The sequence below is a fragment of the Pungitius pungitius genome, chromosome 5 (genome assembly GCF_949316345.1).
Source record: "Pungitius pungitius chromosome 5, fPunPun2.1, whole genome shotgun sequence".
In the NCBI taxonomy this organism is placed as follows: Eukaryota; Metazoa; Chordata; class Actinopteri; order Perciformes; family Gasterosteidae; genus Pungitius; species Pungitius pungitius.
The window spans coordinates 19735549-19752801 of NC_084904.1; the positions used below are offsets into that span (position 1 = coordinate 19735549).

General features: G+C 46.6%; 2 protein-coding genes across 2 annotated transcripts; both read right to left on the reverse strand.

The window, feature by feature from the left end:
• Positions 1-408: 408 nt before the first annotated feature.
• LOC134129027 (zinc finger protein with KRAB and SCAN domains 3-like) lies at positions 409-7985 on the reverse strand. Its single transcript, XM_062562189.1, has 3 exons — positions 7788-7985; positions 6906-7661; positions 409-473 (listed from the first exon to the last, which is right to left on the reverse strand). Exons 1-3 carry the CDS (start codon positions 7957-7959, stop codon positions 409-411), a joined length of 993 nt encoding a protein of 330 aa, XP_062418173.1. The 5' UTR covers positions 7960-7985.
• Positions 7986-11637: 3652 nt separating this feature from the next.
• On the reverse strand, positions 11638-16147 carry LOC134129028 (zinc finger protein OZF-like). The gene is made up of 2 exons (XM_062562190.1): positions 16009-16147; positions 11638-13039 (listed from the first exon to the last, which is right to left on the reverse strand). The coding sequence occupies exons 1-2, from the start codon at positions 16145-16147 to the stop codon at positions 11979-11981; spliced, it is 1200 nt and encodes a 399-aa protein (XP_062418174.1). The 3' UTR covers positions 11638-11978.
• Between the last annotated feature and the right edge of the window lie 1106 nt (positions 16148-17253).

Consider the following 17253-nt stretch of genomic DNA (forward strand, 5'->3'; position numbering starts at 1 on the left):
GTTCCCTATCAGGGAACTCGAGCTGCGTAAAGACGCTGTGGGAATGCCCCTGCGTGACCGCGTCATGAAGCACATGTGAAACCTAACCAATGGCGAGCTGGTACGTCATAGCGGGGAAGCTAGACCAGGGCGCTATAAAAGGACCCGAAGGGCAGGACCATGCATCTCTGTGCCTTCATCTAGTGCGTGTGAAGTTTTTCCACTGAGATAAAAATGGCTGAGCGGTTTGTCCAATTTGTTCCCCCTTGCCCCCGATTTATTACGGGCAGAGACTCACACGACCTGTGTGTTGTCTGCTTAGGCATGAAGCACGCCCAGCTAGCCCTTGAGGGGGCTAGCTGTGCAGACTGTGAGCATTTGCCGTGGCAATCTCGAGTCTCCCGTCGAGCTCTCTTCAATGAGGACGGCTCAACGAGGCGTGCTCCCTGTGGCTCCGCTTCGGCTCATGCCGAGGCGTAGCACCGGTTGCCTTCCTGGCGATCACAAATGGATATCACGGAGGATTCCGGGACGGCTGACGCCTTTTCCCGGCCCTTCACCATGGGATCCAGGCGCTCGTTTCCGGAGGCGGAGGCACGCTCCGCGGCTTCCTCCACCCCGGACGAGACGCCGCTCTCACGTTTTTCCGGCTCCGAGGAGCTGGACGTGGTGAGTGTAGAGGCAGCGGAGGCTGACGCCGAGGCGACTTATTCCCCCGCTGCAGCAAAAGAATTGCTGGAGGTCCTCACCCGAGCCGCTGACAGATTACATATCAGCAGGCCGGCGGGTGAGCAGCAGCCGTCTGCTCCCGGTAAACTGCAGGAGCGGTTCTTACCTTGCCGCACAACGCCTTGGCGCCGGTGTCTGCCGTTCTTCTCAGACGTCCACACTGAGGTGTCGGCGTCCTGGAGTAGGCCGGTGTCTGTTCGCGTGTACAACCCGCATACGGCATTGTATTCGTCTTTAGCTGAGGCTAAGCAACATGGCTATGGAAGGCCATGTTTCCCCCACGTCTGTGTCGCTGAGGACACCGGTACTGCCCACCAAGCCTTCGAGGACTACCTCCGTTCTAGTGGGCAGGGCTTACTCGGCGACGGGGCAAGCGGCGTGCTGCCTGCATACGATGACGCTTATCCAGGTGTATCAGGCAGAGCTGCTGGCCGACGTGGCCGAGGGGACGGAACTAACACCAGAGGCAGTGCGTGAGCTGAGGCACACGGCTGACCTCGCGTTAAGAGCCATGAAGGACACCGCGAAGTCCGTCGGCCGCTCCATGGCAGCCATGGTGGCTACGGAGTGGCACCTTTGGCTGAGCCACTCCAGCCTGCAGGGGCAGGACAAGTCCTTCCTCCTGGATGCCCCTCTCTCCCCCACTACCCTCTTTGGAGGTGCCATTGGGGCCGTGGCGGATAAACTCCACGCTGAGAGGTGGCAGGCGGAGGCGTTCGATTCATTCCTTCCCCGACGACGCCACGTCCGCGGAGAGGACTTCGTCCAATAGGTCCTGACACCGTAGGGGTCAGGGCCCGGAGAGTGACCCCCACCAGAGGTGGTAGGGTGCCACCGCAGTTTTCGGTGCTCCCTTCCCCCCCGGTACTCTCCGGGGGACGGAGCCCCTGAGAAACTTTTTGGGTGAGTGGCGAGCCCTCCCCAACGTATTTCAATGGGTCCTGCACACAATCGATGTCGGCTACGCCATCTAAGTTAGGTGGCGGCCGCCTCGATTTTGGGGCGTACTAACCAGGGTGGTAGACCCCCAGCAGGCTCTGGTGTTGGAACAAGAAGTACAGACCCTGCTGCGGAAGGGAGCCGTAGAACGAGTTCTCCCCCCAGACAGAGAGTCAGGCTATTACAGCCGGTACTTCATCGTTCCAAAGAAGGATGGGGGTTTGCGTTCGATTCTGGATCTCCGCCGTTTGAACCGCGCTGTTGCAAAGTTGAGCTTCAAGATGCTCACTCTCAAACAGATCGCGGCACAAATCAGGTCCAAGGACTGGTTTGTGACGGTAGATCTCCAGGACGCTTACTTTCATATTCCCATCCTCCCTTCCTTTTGGCCTAGCCCTCTCGCCCCGTACGTTCACCAAATGCGTGCATGCAGCTCTGGTGCCATTGCGTCTCCAGGGCATCCGTAATTTTAACTACCTGGACGGCTGGTTGATTTTTGCGCCCTCCGAGCGCCTGGCGGCCCAACACTGTGATGTTGTGCTCGCTCACATCAACCGTCTGGGGCTGAGACTCCACACCAGGAAAAGCGTGCTGTCCCCAGCACGTGGGACCACCTTTCTGGGCGTAATTTGGGATTCGACCATGATGCGGGCACACCTGTCTCCCGCTCGGGTAGTTTCCATCCTCTCTGCTGTTCAGCAGGCTAGGCTAGGCAGGCCACTCACTGTGAAACAGTTTCAGAGACTGCTAGGTCTCCTGGCAGCGGCATCCAATGTGATCCCTCGCGGCCTGTTACACTTGAGACCGTTGCAGTGGTGGCTCAAGACCAAGGGGTTCTCCCCAAGGGGGAACCAGCACCGCCTGATCAAAATCACTCTGCGCTGCCTGAGGGCCCTGGTCATATGGAGGCACCGTGGGTTTCTAACCCAAGGGCCCGTTATAGGGGCGATCTGCCGTCCGGTCATCCTCATGACAGACGCTTCCCTCACAGGCTGGGGTGCGATCTGGGGTGCGAGCTCTTTGTCTTTCTTTTATTTAAAAAAAAGAAAAAAACACATGCAGGATAAAATCATGAGTGAACTTCACTTGAGAGTTTAAGAGATCAATCATTTTTATTTGCAGAAAATTGTTAGATTGACAATATTTTCTTCAGAAATTTAAGAACACACTATTTTGTTGCTGAAGAACTATGTTGGGATTTTCAATCCCTCCGGGTTGTTTGATGAGAAGAATCCGAAACGTAAATCAATCAAGTTGAAAATGTTTATTTAGAAGAGAAAAAGCAGTTACATTACAAGCAAATACATTGAGCAATTCCCCGCAGGTGCACCTGGACACCCTGAACACGTATCATAAGCGAGGCCCGTCCCGGCCCCCAGAGCCTCGCCTGCGCCCGTCCCGGCCCCCAGACGCCCGTCAGCGCCCGTTCCGGCCCCCAGACGCCCGTCAGCGCCCGTTCCGGCCCCCAGACGCCCGTCAGCGCCCGTTCCGGCCCCCAGACGCCCGTCAGCGCCCGTCCCGGCCCCCAGACGCCCGTCAGCGCCCTTTCCGGCCCCCAGACGCCCGTCAGCGCCCCTCCCGGCCCCCAGGGTCTTGTCTGCGCCCGTCCCGGCCCCCAGGGTCTTGTCTCCGCCCGTCCCGGCCCCTCGACGCCCGATCTTGACCCCCCCTTCCCACCCTCTGGGGACCGTCTGGAATCCGGTCCTTGGAGGGGGATTGGGGTCAGGGCTCAGCCCGGTGATCCTCGCCACGACGAAGCCGGAGCCGCACCGCCCGGCGCCCCCCGCCACGACGACGCCGGAGCCGCACCGCCCGGCGCCCCCCGCCGCGACGACGCCGGAGCCGCACCGCCCGGCGCCCCCCGCCACGACGACGCCGGAGCCGCACCGCCCGGCGTCCCCCGCCGCGACGACGCCGGAGCCGCACCGCCCGGCGTCCCCCGCCGCGACGACGCCGGAGCCGCGACGACGCCGGAGCCGCACCGCCCGGCGTCCCCCGCCGCGACGACGCCGGAGCCGCACCGCCCGACGCCCCCCGCCACGAAGCCCGGTCGCCGTAGCGGCCGGCCCCCCGAGACCCTGAAGCCCGGTCGCCGTAGAGGCCGGCCCCCCGAGACCCTGAAGCCCGGTCGCCGTAGCGGCCGGCCCCCCGAGACCCTGAGGCCCGGTCGCCGTAGCGGCAGGGCCCCCGAGACCCTGAGGCCCGGCCGCCGTAGCGGTCGGCCCCCCGAGACCCTGAGGGCCGGCGGTCATCCCGGCCGGAGGGACCCGACACCGTGCCGCCGACCCTTGGAGTCCCCTGGGCGGCCGGGGGTTGTTGGGTTCCCCGCCCTCCCTCCCTTGTCTGTTTTTCTAGGTTCCACCCTCCTTTAGGACCGTCTGGAATCCGGTCCTTAAGGGGGGGGTTCTGTCACGGTTTGGCCTCGCTTCCTGTTTTAGTTTGAAGTTTCATGTCTCTTGTGGTCCTGGGTTAACTTCACTTCCTGCCTTGTCTTGTGATTGTGTGTTTGTCTCCACCTGTGTCCAATCACCTGCACCTCCCTTGTGTATTTAAGCCCTGTGTGCCTGTTGTCCTTTGTCGCGTCATTGTTGGATGTCTCTCGTCGTTGGTGCACGTTCTTTGGTTTTTGGTTATGAATAAAGAGCACTTTGGATTGGAAACCCTGCGCCTGAGTCCTCACTGCATCCTGCCCCAGCCCGAGTGTGACAGGGACACTAACACTACCTTGAGGGATCCCATTCACAATAGCGAATTCTTCTGACACGGCATCTCCAACTTTAACTTTTAGTAATTGATTGGACAAGAAACCAAATATCTAGTTATACATCCTTCCACCAAACCCCATTATATATATATATATATATATATATACGTTAATCAATAGGCCCGCTCTCCACATGGAGTCACATGCTTTCTCTTTATCAAAATAGACTATGGCCATAATGACAATTATTTTCTGAAATGTGTATGTATGTATATATGTATAATATATATATCACATTTCAGAAAATAATAACACACACATCAAACAGGTTAAACGTTAGTAATGGCAAAGTGAAGCTTTCTGAACCAGTGAAGCTTTCCAGCCAATTGTATCGGAAAAAGGTTCATTCATTTAACGCAGGGGTCCCCAAACTTGATCCTGTGAGGGCCAGATAACTTTTCCCTTCTCTGGAGGGGGCCGGGGTCAGAAAAAGTGTGACGATTGCAGTGGGTGCCTAAATGTAAACATTTATTGTTTTCCAGAAAGCCACATATAACCAAATAATAACAATTCGGGATCTTCACAGAAAAAAAAGTCAGGAAATTAAATACCACTTAATGAAATAAATAATAACCAAATAATCTTCTCTGGGATCTTTACAGAAAAAAATGAAATAAATAACCGCCTCTTGACAGATGAGAGCATTGAACAAACAAATAATGGTTTGACCACTGCAGGTTAAATACCCTGCATTCTGAATCAACCTTTTCTCCATTATTCCGTTCTACTTCACAGGGGCTAGTCTAGGATTTGCGTGGCCAGACTGAAAAAAAAATCATAATGCCCCTCTGGTATTGTTCAGGGGGCCGGGCCAAATGTGGAGGCGGGCCGTATCCGGCCCGCGGGCCTTAGTTTGGGGACCACTGATTTAATGCATCGCAAACTCTATGATGACCTCTGCTGTTGAAAACTTGTAGTGCATGTTTCCAATAGTCTACCAGTATATTTTGGCCCAGTCTCTCTGGGTTGAACATAACTATGAAAAGTTGAACCAATAAATCATGTAATAAATACATGGATTCCTATATGAATACAACTATTGCTTTTCAGGATTGAATTGTGTCCTTGTTTGTGTAATTCAATTCTCTGTACATTGGGGAGAAGTGGAACAAACACTTATCTGTGTGTCTTTCTGCACCTTTGTGCATGTATGTTTGTGATCATACTAGCAGAAGAATTAATAGAAGATATATATATATATATATATATATATATATATATATATATATATTATATATATATATATATTATTGAGTTATATGTAAGCAATATAATTTAAAATACCAGCAAGGGCTTCCTACTGCATGTGCACTTCATGGCAGTCACAGGGACTGATGTGAATTGTTTGAATCCGGAATGTGGGAAGTGATTTACAGAGGAAAGGTCAGTGGGGCAGTGATTGTACAGGATTGTTATGACAGGATATTGAGGTGCTTGTGGACACATGGGATGGGGCATGACATTATTGATTTTTATTGATATATACAGTAATATGTTTATTATAATAAATAATTACACAACACAACTTTGCCTTCCTATTGCCAACCTTGTTAGAGAAAATCAAATTGAAGTGATCCTACATCTCGGAGCGACCTCTTTGCCAAAGGTTCCATTGTAAATTTGCTCTTTGCTACTCTCAACAACACTGACTTTGACTGTATCAGACAGACAAGCCTGAACCCTGTGTCGCACCCATTTTAATCAAATCGAAGCGGTCACATGGCTGTGCGCTGGAACGAAGCTTCGAACGTCATTGAACACGTGATCAGCAGCGAACGAACCAAGCACCGATACATTTGAATAAACACTGACAAAAGTGAACTAAATTGCAAGCCCGGTTGTTGAGATCTGGAAGTATTCAATTCAATTCATTTTATTTTTTATAGCCCAAAATCGCAAATTACAAATTTGCCTCAAAGGGCTTTACAGTCTGTACACATGCAACATCCTCTGTCTCCCCAAAAAATGAAAAAACCCTTCAATGGGGAAAAAAGGGAAGAAACCTTAGGGAGAACATCAGAGGGATCCCTCTCCCGAGATGGACAGACTGCAATTATGTTAGGTTATGCCTGTTGGAGGAAGAGATAATTGAAAATACTTTTTGCTTCAACGCCTTTCTAAGCTTAACAATTGCTCAGAATATTTCATCACTGGAGTTGCATCTATGACTTTTCATCCTTGTGAATTTTTCTCACATGGACAATTAAGATACTAGAACTTCTGAAACATCTTTCACATATTATACAGGATTAAGGCTTCTCCCCAGTATTATTTGAAAAGTAGGAAACATGACGGTTGTAGTTTATTCACACTCGTTGTGTTTTTTCGCTCAAACGTTTGTTTTTCTATTTCTTTTGTCCCTCCAGAGCTCCCACAGTCACGTGTCTGTAACCAGGAGGAGGTTCTCTCTGACCAGCAGCTGTGTCTCCAGGAGAGGAACCCCAGTGTGGACCAAGAGGACCCAGATCCTCCACAGATCCTCCACAGATTAAACCTGCTGGCTGAGTGAATGTTTTCCCACAGGTGAGGCAAGAATATGGCTTATCCCCAGTATGGATTCTTGTGTGATTCTTCAAACCTGATGCATCAGTGAATGTTTTCCCACAGGTGATGCAGGAATATGGCTTCTCCCCAGTGTGAATTCTTGTGTGAGACTTCAAACTTGATGCATGAGCAAATGTTTTGCCACAGGTGTTGCAAGAATACAGTCTTTTCTCAGTTTGAACTTCCATGTGGACTTTTAAGGTTTTACTATATTTGAAATCTTTTCCACATGTTTTGCAAGAAAATGTCTTCTCTTCTGGAGGAGCCAGAATCTGCTGTTGTGACTCCTTGGTTGATGTTAAACTACGTTTTACTCCTTTCTGATCTTCGCTATCAGATTCATGAGAGATGTTTGGTTCTGGTCCCACAAAACGCTCACAGTCCATTTCCTCATCTAACGAGCTGGTACACGTGCTAGCTGGAGGCTCTGCCTCTGATTCACTCTGACTTTTGTCAGGATTAAAAAACGGAGTCTCATCATCACTGTGATCAGTTTCCTCACAAGTCGGAGTTAACGTAAAGGTGTCGGCCTCCTGCTTCGGTTCAAGCTGCTCTCCCTCCGGACTGCTGCAGAGTTTCTCCTGTTCCTCTTTAATCTGTGGAGGATCTGGGTCCTCTTGGTCCACACTGGGGTTCCTCTCCTGGAGACACAGCTGCTGGTCAGAGAGAAACTCCTCCTGCTTACAGACACGTGACTGTGGGAGCTCTGGAGGGACAAAAGTAATAGAAAAACAAACGTTTGAGGGAACAAGTGTTTAAAAACCTTTTAATAACAGAATGTCTCGTCTTTGTTGCTTTAGATCACGGATGTTCCTCACAAAGTTGTACTCACCTATCCTGTGTAACCTCACTTCGGGTCTCAAAATAACATCCAACATTCCGCGCTGCCGCTCGATCTCTTCCTGATACTCGACGATGGTTCTTTTAAAAACTCCGAATATTTCTTCAGCAGCAGCAGATAGTCGCTGGTTGACAAACTCTCTCAAACACTCAACTGAAGACATTGTTGTTGGTAACCGATGAAATAATTACCTGCACGTCCACGACACCGAGCAACGCCTGGGTGTCACATTTAAACGTTCCGACTGAAACCACAAGTCACATTAAAGTTCCGCTTTCCTTTAAGGTTGCAGGTCAGCGGTCTTTTTCTTCTTCTACTTCTTTTTAAAATATAATTGGCATGTAGGAACGAACTTGAATAGATATATACTGCCACCTACAGTACTGGAATGTGGAGTTTCAGGGTAACAGTTTAATCACTGCTTTAACTCGTAATAAAACACCTAGGCCCTTTCGCAACATCCGAGACGGCGAGAACGAACTTGCGTTCCCGCAAGAATAGACTCGGGAGACAGACTCGGGTGTCCTGACTCACGAGAACGGAGAACTTTTATTTCCGCACTTGGAACGGCAGTTGAATTGATGACGTCACCACGTCAGCTGGTCTTGCTAAGGCGTTTTAATATAGTTTGTGTCTATTTTACTATTAACAAACGTTTGTTTCATTTAAAAAGAAAGAAATGGTATGTATAATATTGCGATATTTTGAGATATTTTGTTAATTATTTTATGAGATATATATATATATATATATATATATCTCATAAAATAATTAACAAAATATCTCAATGGATTAGATCAGAGTTGTTATTTGTTAACTACACCTCACATCTCCATCCTCAGAGCAAATTTTAATGAAGGCTGAATGTTGACAAACCGACCGCAGAAAAGTTGCTTTAAAAACTAACTTCTCGTCTGATAAAGTTCTAAAATTACATTCCGTTACTTAAATATCGTAGTATTTATAAACTTCGAGAGAGAGTTGTGTTTATTTTTTTGCCTGTTGCTGAGGTGAAATGCATTCTGGGATATTTGGCTCTCACAAGAACAGACGAGCCTGCTCCGATGCATGCCCGGTAAAACGGGCGGGGCGAGTCACATCCGGGTATTGTGACCGTTCTTGGCAAGATGCGGACTTTAGAATTAGAACAGTACTCAGGCTGAGACTGATGACGTTTCACGAGTCCACGAGAACAAAAGTTCACAAAAGAACACATATGGAGAAAGGGCCCTAATCTTGTTTCTTTAAGAAATCTGAACAGTGCCCTGCAGATCTCACGCCATTCTTTTTCCTCTGCCAGAACTTTCTCCAAAGTCCGCTTCTGTCCTAACTTTTTTTCCTTTAAGATGTACCTCTCTCAATATGTAACTACACAAACAACACTATTCTGATGCCTTTTTTGCAATTAAATACAACATTGAGTTAAGTCCTGTTCATCAGAATCTCAAACTCAATATCATGACTTCCTGTCTTCTATACTTTCCTTTGTATGTCTTCACATTCATGTTTCTGAATAATGTCTTCCTTTGTCGTCTTTGTCCCATTTCTTCTGTCAACTGCCTCTATTATTAATGATTTAGCATCCCTCTTTCCAAAAGGAAAATTTACATTACATGTTATTAAGCTGAAGCTTTTATCCAAAGCGGCTTACAATAAGTGTATTTCAACCATAGAGATACAAACTCAGACGAACAAGAAACAACAAAGTGCAATTTCATCAAATAAGCAGATTTACAACTTGCTATAGATAAGAGCCATTCTAAGTACAATTAAGTGCTACAATTTGTTGGGTGTGTCTTGAGTTTTCGGCGGAAGATGTAGACTCTCTGCAGTCCTGATGGCTTCAGAGAGCTCGTTCCACCATTTAGGAGCAAGGACAGAAAAGAGTTGTGATCTCGTCGAGTGCTTTGCTCTCAGAGAGGAACAAGCAGCTTGGCAGAGGCAGAGCTGAGTGTGCGGGTTGGGATGTAGGGTTTGGCCATGTCCTGGATGTAGACTGGACCCGATCCATTCACAAGATGGTATGTGAGCAGTAATGCTTTGAACTGGATGCGGGCGGCCAATGTAATGATATTGTATAGCTTGTATCTACAGGATCGTGTTGTCGCTGTAATGTTCAGAGTCAGGGAGAGTTGGCTGTCAAGTGTCACATTGAGGTTCCTGGCGGTCAGAGTCGCCTTTAACACGGAGTTGCCGAAGATAACAGTGAGTAACGGTGAGAGGACATCCACTGAGAGACGTCAGGCAGACAGGGCAGACATCCATGCTCCCACCTGATTGTCTGAGTGAGGGACAGAGAGATTTAGTTGAGCGTCATCGGCATAGCTGTGGTAGGGAAAACCATGTGAGCGAATGACGGAGCAGAGATAGTTGGTGTAGATAGAGAAGAGGAGGGGACCCAGGACGGAACCCTGAGGAACTCCAGTAGTAAGAGGACACGGTTCCGACACTGATCTTCTCCAAGCTATCCGGTAGGTGCGGCCCTCAAGGGAGGCTGAGAGAAGGGAGAGATCAGAGCCTGTGACACCAAGTTCCTGAAGGGAGGAAATAAGGATCTGGTGCTGCAGAAAGGTCCAGAAGGATGAGGACAGAGAGGCGGCTCTAGCAGTGTGGAGTTTATCTGAAACAGCAAGGAGAGCGGTCTCTGTGGAATGGCCCGCCTTGAAGCCTGACTGGTGGGTGTCAAGGAGATTTTTACGGTGGAGATAGGAGGAAAGTTGGTTAAAGATGCAAGTTCAAGAGTTTTGGACAAAAAGGGAAGAAAAGAGACCGGTCTGTAGTTGTTTTCTTTAGAAGGGTTGAGGGTGGGTTTCTTCAGGAGTGGGTTAACACTTGCCTCCTTCAGAGAGTTGGGAAAACAGCCAGGTAACAGAGAAGAGTTAATGAGACAGGTGAGGAAAGGAAGGAGGGGAGGAGCGATACATTGTTGGTAATATCCAAAGAGGAACATTTCCCCACATTACATTGAGACCAAACTGTAACCCTTTAAACTGAATTCTATGGCTTCTGTACTGAGCCCAACCAAAACCTGTGCTTCTACTTTCATTAAGTTCATACACCACCACCAAGATAGGGAAGAAAATGAATTCTTACCTGCATGAATTATCATATGGGCTTTATTTGTCATCATCAACTGAATATTTCCCCACATGTGCAGCAGGGAGATGGCTTCTCACCTGTGTGTACTATCATGTGTCTGCAATTGGAAAATTATACGTAAAAATATTGACTATTGTGACGATTGAATATCTGCTACCTGAGCAAATAAATACAACTAATAAACTGGTGCTCTGCTGCATTATGAACAAGTTGCATCTTGATTGCACTGAAGGCCATTAAAGCTCCTCCAGCAGCCGAAGGGAGAGGTCTCACTTCACTTCAAATTATGATTTTGTCTTGTGTGTAGGACTTTATACTAGTGAATCATATTGATTTGTTTTAAAGGTGTCTTGTGCTTTAGTCATGATGACTTAGTCATGAATTGTTGTTCCCCTAAAGGTTGTATCAATAGAAAGAGTATATTAGTAATTAATAAAAAACATCTTACACACTTATCCTGTGTTGATGTCTTACTTGTACTCAACAATAATTTTTCTTTCAAGTTGAAATATTTCTACTCTGTTCACGGTAATACAGCTGACATTCGTTGGCAGTGGAAAATCTTAGTTCTTTTTTTTATTTATTCAAAAAGGCTTGAAAAAAACAAAACAGACAGCGAACATCCATTGAGGGTTTATCATTTAAAGAGACCAATCATTTTTATTTGCAGGACATTTTCTCAGTTTGACAATTAGATCCACAGACGAATATTCATATATAAAAAAGGTTAAACATTAGCAGGATATGTTCAATGTGCAACAAAGATTTGGGGGATTTCAAATAATTCCCCAAAAACATTTAAGTAACAAGTTATATTGAAGAAAAAAAAGAGATAAATGCAAAAATATCCCATTTTGTTGCTGAAGAACTGTCTAAGATATTACAATCGAGTTTTATTGGAAAAATCTACAAGTAATCATTTAATAAGTGAACCGCTCATCCAGTCGGGGTTTGGCTGGATGGTTTTGTACGTCAAGACCCTGAAAAATTTTCCCCAAATGCAGCATTTGTGTTCTGTTCTAAAGCGTCAACTCCCAATCTATCTTAACAATTGCTCAGAATATTTCATCACATAAGTTGAATTTATGACTTTTCATCTTTGTGGCTTCTTCTCATGTGGACAAATAAGTTACTAGAAAATCTAAAAACACTTTCACATATTGTACAGGAATATGGCTTCTCCCCAGTATGGATTCTTGTATGATACTTCAAAATTGATGCATGAGGGAATTTTTTCCCACACGTGGTGCAAGAAAATGGCCTTTCCCCAGTATGGATTCTTGTATGAGTCTTCAAATGTGATTTCCCAGTGAATGTTTTCCCACAGGTCATGCAGGAATATGGCTTCTCCCCCGTATGAACTCTTGTATGATACTTCAAAATTGATGCACGAGGGAATGTTTTCCCACAGGTGGTGCATGAAAATGGCTTTTCCCCAGTATGGGCTCTTGTATGAGACTTCAAATGTGATTTATCAGTGAAAGTTTTCCCACAAGTGATGCAGGCATATGGCTTCTCTCCAGTATGGATTCTTGTATGAGTCTCCAAATGTGATTTCCCAGTGAATGTTTTCCCACAGGTGATGCAAGAATACGGCCTTTCCCCAGTGTGAACTTTCACATGGACTTTTAAGCCTTTACTGCATTTGAAAAATTTTCCACAAGTTTGGCAAGAAAATGGTTTCTCATCACTATGGACTCTTTTATGAGAATTCAAATCGGATTTTTGAGTGAATGTTTTCCCACAGGTGTTGCAGGAATGTGGCTTCTCCCCAGTATGGATTCTTGTATGAGCCCTTAAACTTGATGCATAACTGAATGTTTTGCCACATGTGGTGCAAGAATACGGCCTTTCCCCTGTGTGAACTTTCACGTGGACTTTTAAACTATTACTAAATTTAAAAACTTTTCTACATATTTTGCAAGAAAATCTTTTTTCATCACGGTGGACTCTTTTATGAACTTTAAATACTGATTTATCCATGAATCTTTTCCCACAGGTGTTGCAAGCATATGGTTGATCAACACCGTGGAATCTTTTCACATGGGCCACCAGAGTTTTTTTATGTTGGAAATATTTTCCACATGTTTTGCACAAAAATGGCTTCTCACCTGGAGGAGCCAGAATCTGTTGTTGTGGCTCCTTGGTTGATGTTAAACTACGTTTTACTCCTTTCTGATCTTTGCTATCAGATTCAGGAGAGATGTTTGGTTCTGGTCCCACAAAACACGTGCTAGCTGAAGGATCTGCCTCTGATTCACTCTGACTTTTGTCAGGATTCAAAAACGGAGTCTCATCATCACTGTGATCAGTTTCCTCACAAGTCGGAGTCAACGTAAAGGTGTCGGCCTCCTGCTTCGGTTCAAGCTGCTCTCCCTCCTGACTGCTGCAGAGATCCTCCTGTTCCTCTTTAATCTGTGGAGGATCTGGGTCCTCTTGGTCCACACTGGGGTTCCTCTCCTGGAGACACAGCTGCTGGTCAGAGAGAACCTCCTCCTGCTTACAGACACGTGACTGTGGGAGCTCTGGAGGGACAAAAAAATAGAAACAAACGTTTGAGCGAATAAATACGAGTGTGAATAAACTACAACCGTCATGTTTCCTACTTTTAAATTAATAAAGTAACAGCATTTGCTGCTAAATCTTTTTCATCTTTGTTGCTTTAGATCACGGATGTTCCTCACCAAGTTGTACTCACCTATCCTGTGTAACCTCACTTCGGGTTTCCAAATAACATCCAACATTCTGCGCTGCCGCTCGATCTCTTCCTGATACTCGACGATGGTTCTTTTAAAAACTCCGAATATTTCTTCAGCAGCAGCAGATAGTCGCTGGTTGACAAACTCTCTCAAACACTCAACTGAAGACATCGTTGTTGGTAACCGATGAAAAAATTACCTGCACCACTTCAACACAGAGCAACGGGTGGGTGTCACGGTATAAAGGTCCGACTTTAACCACCGGTCACATTAAGGTTCCGCTTTCCATTGAGTTTGCAGCTCAGCCTTCGTCTTTTTCTTCTTCTTCTTGTTCCTCTTCTTCTTCTTTTATTGTTTATTGGCGGTTCGCCAACCATTTTGTAGGTGCACTACCACCACCATCTGGACTGGAGTGTGGAGCAGGAGATTATGCAGAACACTAAGAGATGAGATAAAGATCACGGGGAAGAAAAAAAAAAACAAGATCCGTTTGACTAAAAACGTTTCTCTTAAAAACTGAATAATGAAACCATACGTTTTATCTGCTTGAATCTCCAGTAGACCTGACAGTGACCAGTCCTGGTGTTTTGCCTTGTTAAGTGACTGACGGAGACGTTCCCTCTGTATGTTGGAGCTGCCGCATTGTAACAATACATGTTCCACAGTTTCTGGTTGGTCACATTGTGAGCATTTCCCAGTTGGGTGCTTGCCTATTTCATGTAATGAATGATTGAGTCCTGTGTGTCCTGTTCTCAATTGAGTGATGACGTTTCCTTCCCTTCTTTCCCTCCTTCCCCAAACATGTTTTTGAATTTTGTAGAGATGCCTTCCAGTTTCCTGATCATCCCAGTACTCTTGCCATACTTTATTTGCATATGTTCTAATGCATTGCTTGACCTCAGATTTGCTTTATGGAACTTGTAAGCCTAAATTCTTAATTCTCAGTGTTTGTTTGGCCAGAATATCAACCTGTTCATTCCCCTCCACACCAACATGTGCTGGTACCCAGATGAATTGCGTGGTTTGACCTCTACTTTCCATCCTATACATTATGAGGTATATTTGATTGATCATATCATTCCTGATATTTGATCTACCGGATTCTATGCCAGAAAGTGCTGAGAAACTATCAGATGCAAGTACGGTGTTGTTAGTTTCCCTCTTATCTAGTCACTGCAGGGCCAATAGTATTGCCAATAGCTCTGTGGTATATACTGACACATGATCTTATACTCTTTGCCTGATTCAGATCTCAGTCTCACACGGGATATAATTTGCTGCTCCTGCACATCCTGTTTTTGGGGTCTTTAGATCCGTCCGTAAATTTGAACGTAAAGTCTGAGAAGTGCTGATCAAAATAAATCTGTAATATGCTCCATGCTGGCATTTGATTCAACTTATCCTTCAATTTTTGCTGTATCCTAAAGTCTACCTTTGGAGATGGGAATAACCAGGGAGAAATGGAGGAGATTGAGACTGTAGGGCAATACTGTAGTTGACACAAGCCTGCTTTTTCCGCCATTATATCACCTACCCACCCAATGCTTGTGTGATTGGATTCCCTGTTCCCAGCAGTCTGTCAGAATGCTTTTGGTTGGGTGAGTTCCACAATGCCCCTGGAGATTAACCCAGTATGCCAGCATTAATTTAACTAATCCTCAGGGGCATCTCTCCTACTTCCACTTGCATTGCAGCTCAGCCGTCTTCTTCTTCTAACTCTTCTTTAAATAGAATGAAATGGTTGGAACGAACTTAAATAGATACGCACTGCCACAGACAATACTGGCATTTCAGAAAAATAGTTTCATGGCTCTTCTAACTAATAATAAAACAACACCTTAACCTAGTTTCTTTAAGAAATCGCAACAGTGCCCTGCAGGTTCAGGTTCTTTTTCCTCTCCCAAAACTCTCTCCAAACTCCCCTTCTGTTGAAACTGTCTCTTTTTTGTCAAGTGTTTTGCTCTCAGTGAGGGAGGATCAAGCAGCTTGGCAGATGCATAGCTGAGTGTGCGGGTTGGGATGTGGGGTTTGACAATGTTCTGGATGTAGACTTGACCCGATCCATTCACAAGATGGTACGTGAGCAGTAATGCTTTGAATTGAATGCAGGCAGCCACTGGAAATCAGTGAAGAGAACGGGGGAGTTGAGTAGTGTGGGAGAATTTGGGAAGGTTAAACACCAGTCGAGCTGCTGCATTGTGGATGAGATGCAGAAGTTCAATAGCGGTTGCAGGGAGACCTGTCAGGAGAGTGTTTCAATATTCAAGGTGGGAGATGACAAGAGCCTGAATCCTACGCCACCTTCTGAGTGAGAAGGGGTCGTATTCTACTGATGTTGTAGAGCGTGTATCTACAGGATCGTGTTGTCGCTGTGATGTTCAGAGTCAGGGAGAGTTGGCTGTCAAGTGTCACACTGAGGTTCCTGGCGGTCAGAGTCGCCTTTAACACGGAGTTGCCGAAGATAACAGTCAAGTCCTGGGTGGAAGAACCTTTTCCCGGGAAGAGAAGTAGTTCAGTGTTGTCGGGGATGATTTTCAGATGGTGAGAGGACATCCACTGAGAGACGTCAGGCAGACAGGGCAGACATCCATGCTCCCACCTGATTGTCTGAGTGAGGGACAGAGAGATTTAGTTGAGCGTCATCGGCATAGCTGTGGTAGGAGAAACCATGAGAGCGAACGACAGAGCCGAGATAGTTGGTGTAGATAGAGAAGAGGAGGGGACCCAGGACGGAACCCTGAGGAACTCCAGTAGTAAGAGGACACGGTTCCGACACAGATCTCCTCCAAGTTAGCCGGTAGGTGCCGCCCTCAAGGGAGGATGAGAGAAGGGAGAGATCAGAGCCTGTGACACCAAGTTCCTGAAGGGAGGAACTAAGGATCTGGTGCTGCAGAAAGGTCCAGAAGGATGAGGAAAGAGGACAGAGAAGCGGCTCTAGCAGTGTGGAGTTTATCTGAGACAGCAAGGAGAGCGGTCTCTGTGGAATGGCCCGCCTTGAAGCCTGACTGGTGGGTGTCAAGGAGGTTGTTACGGTGGAGATGGGAGGAAAGTTCGTTAAAGATGCACGTTCAAGAGTTTTGGACAAAAAGGGAAGAAGAGAGACCGGTCTGTAGTGGTTTTCTTCAGAAGGGTTGAGGGTGGGTTTCTTCAGGATTGGGTTAACACTTGCCTCCTTCAGAGAGTTGGGAAAACAGCCAGATAACAGAGAAGAGTTAAGAAGAGACAGGTGAGGAAAGGAAGAAGGGGAGGAGCGATACATTGTTGGTAATATCCAAAGAGGAACATTTCCCCACATTACATTGAGACCATACTGTAACCCTTTACAACTGAATTCTATGGCTCCTGTACTGAGTGCAACCAAAACCTTTGCTTCTACTTTCATTACATTCATACACCACCTTTGTGGCAGGAAGTTCCTCTCAGATCCCTTCAGCTTCACACAATGAGCCTGAGCTAGCTTTGATCAGCTTGATCTTAATGCCAGTGTGTCATCTTACACCAGAAGCACACAGTTTTGGGGCGGGTTTTATTTGCGCCCATGCTAAACCCAAATATTTCACCTTAATAGATGGTAATACCTCTACATTTTTTCAGCCGTGGAAATTCTTTGAGAGCTTTTTCTTCTTTAAGCTATTTTTAAAAAAATGAATCACTCAAGA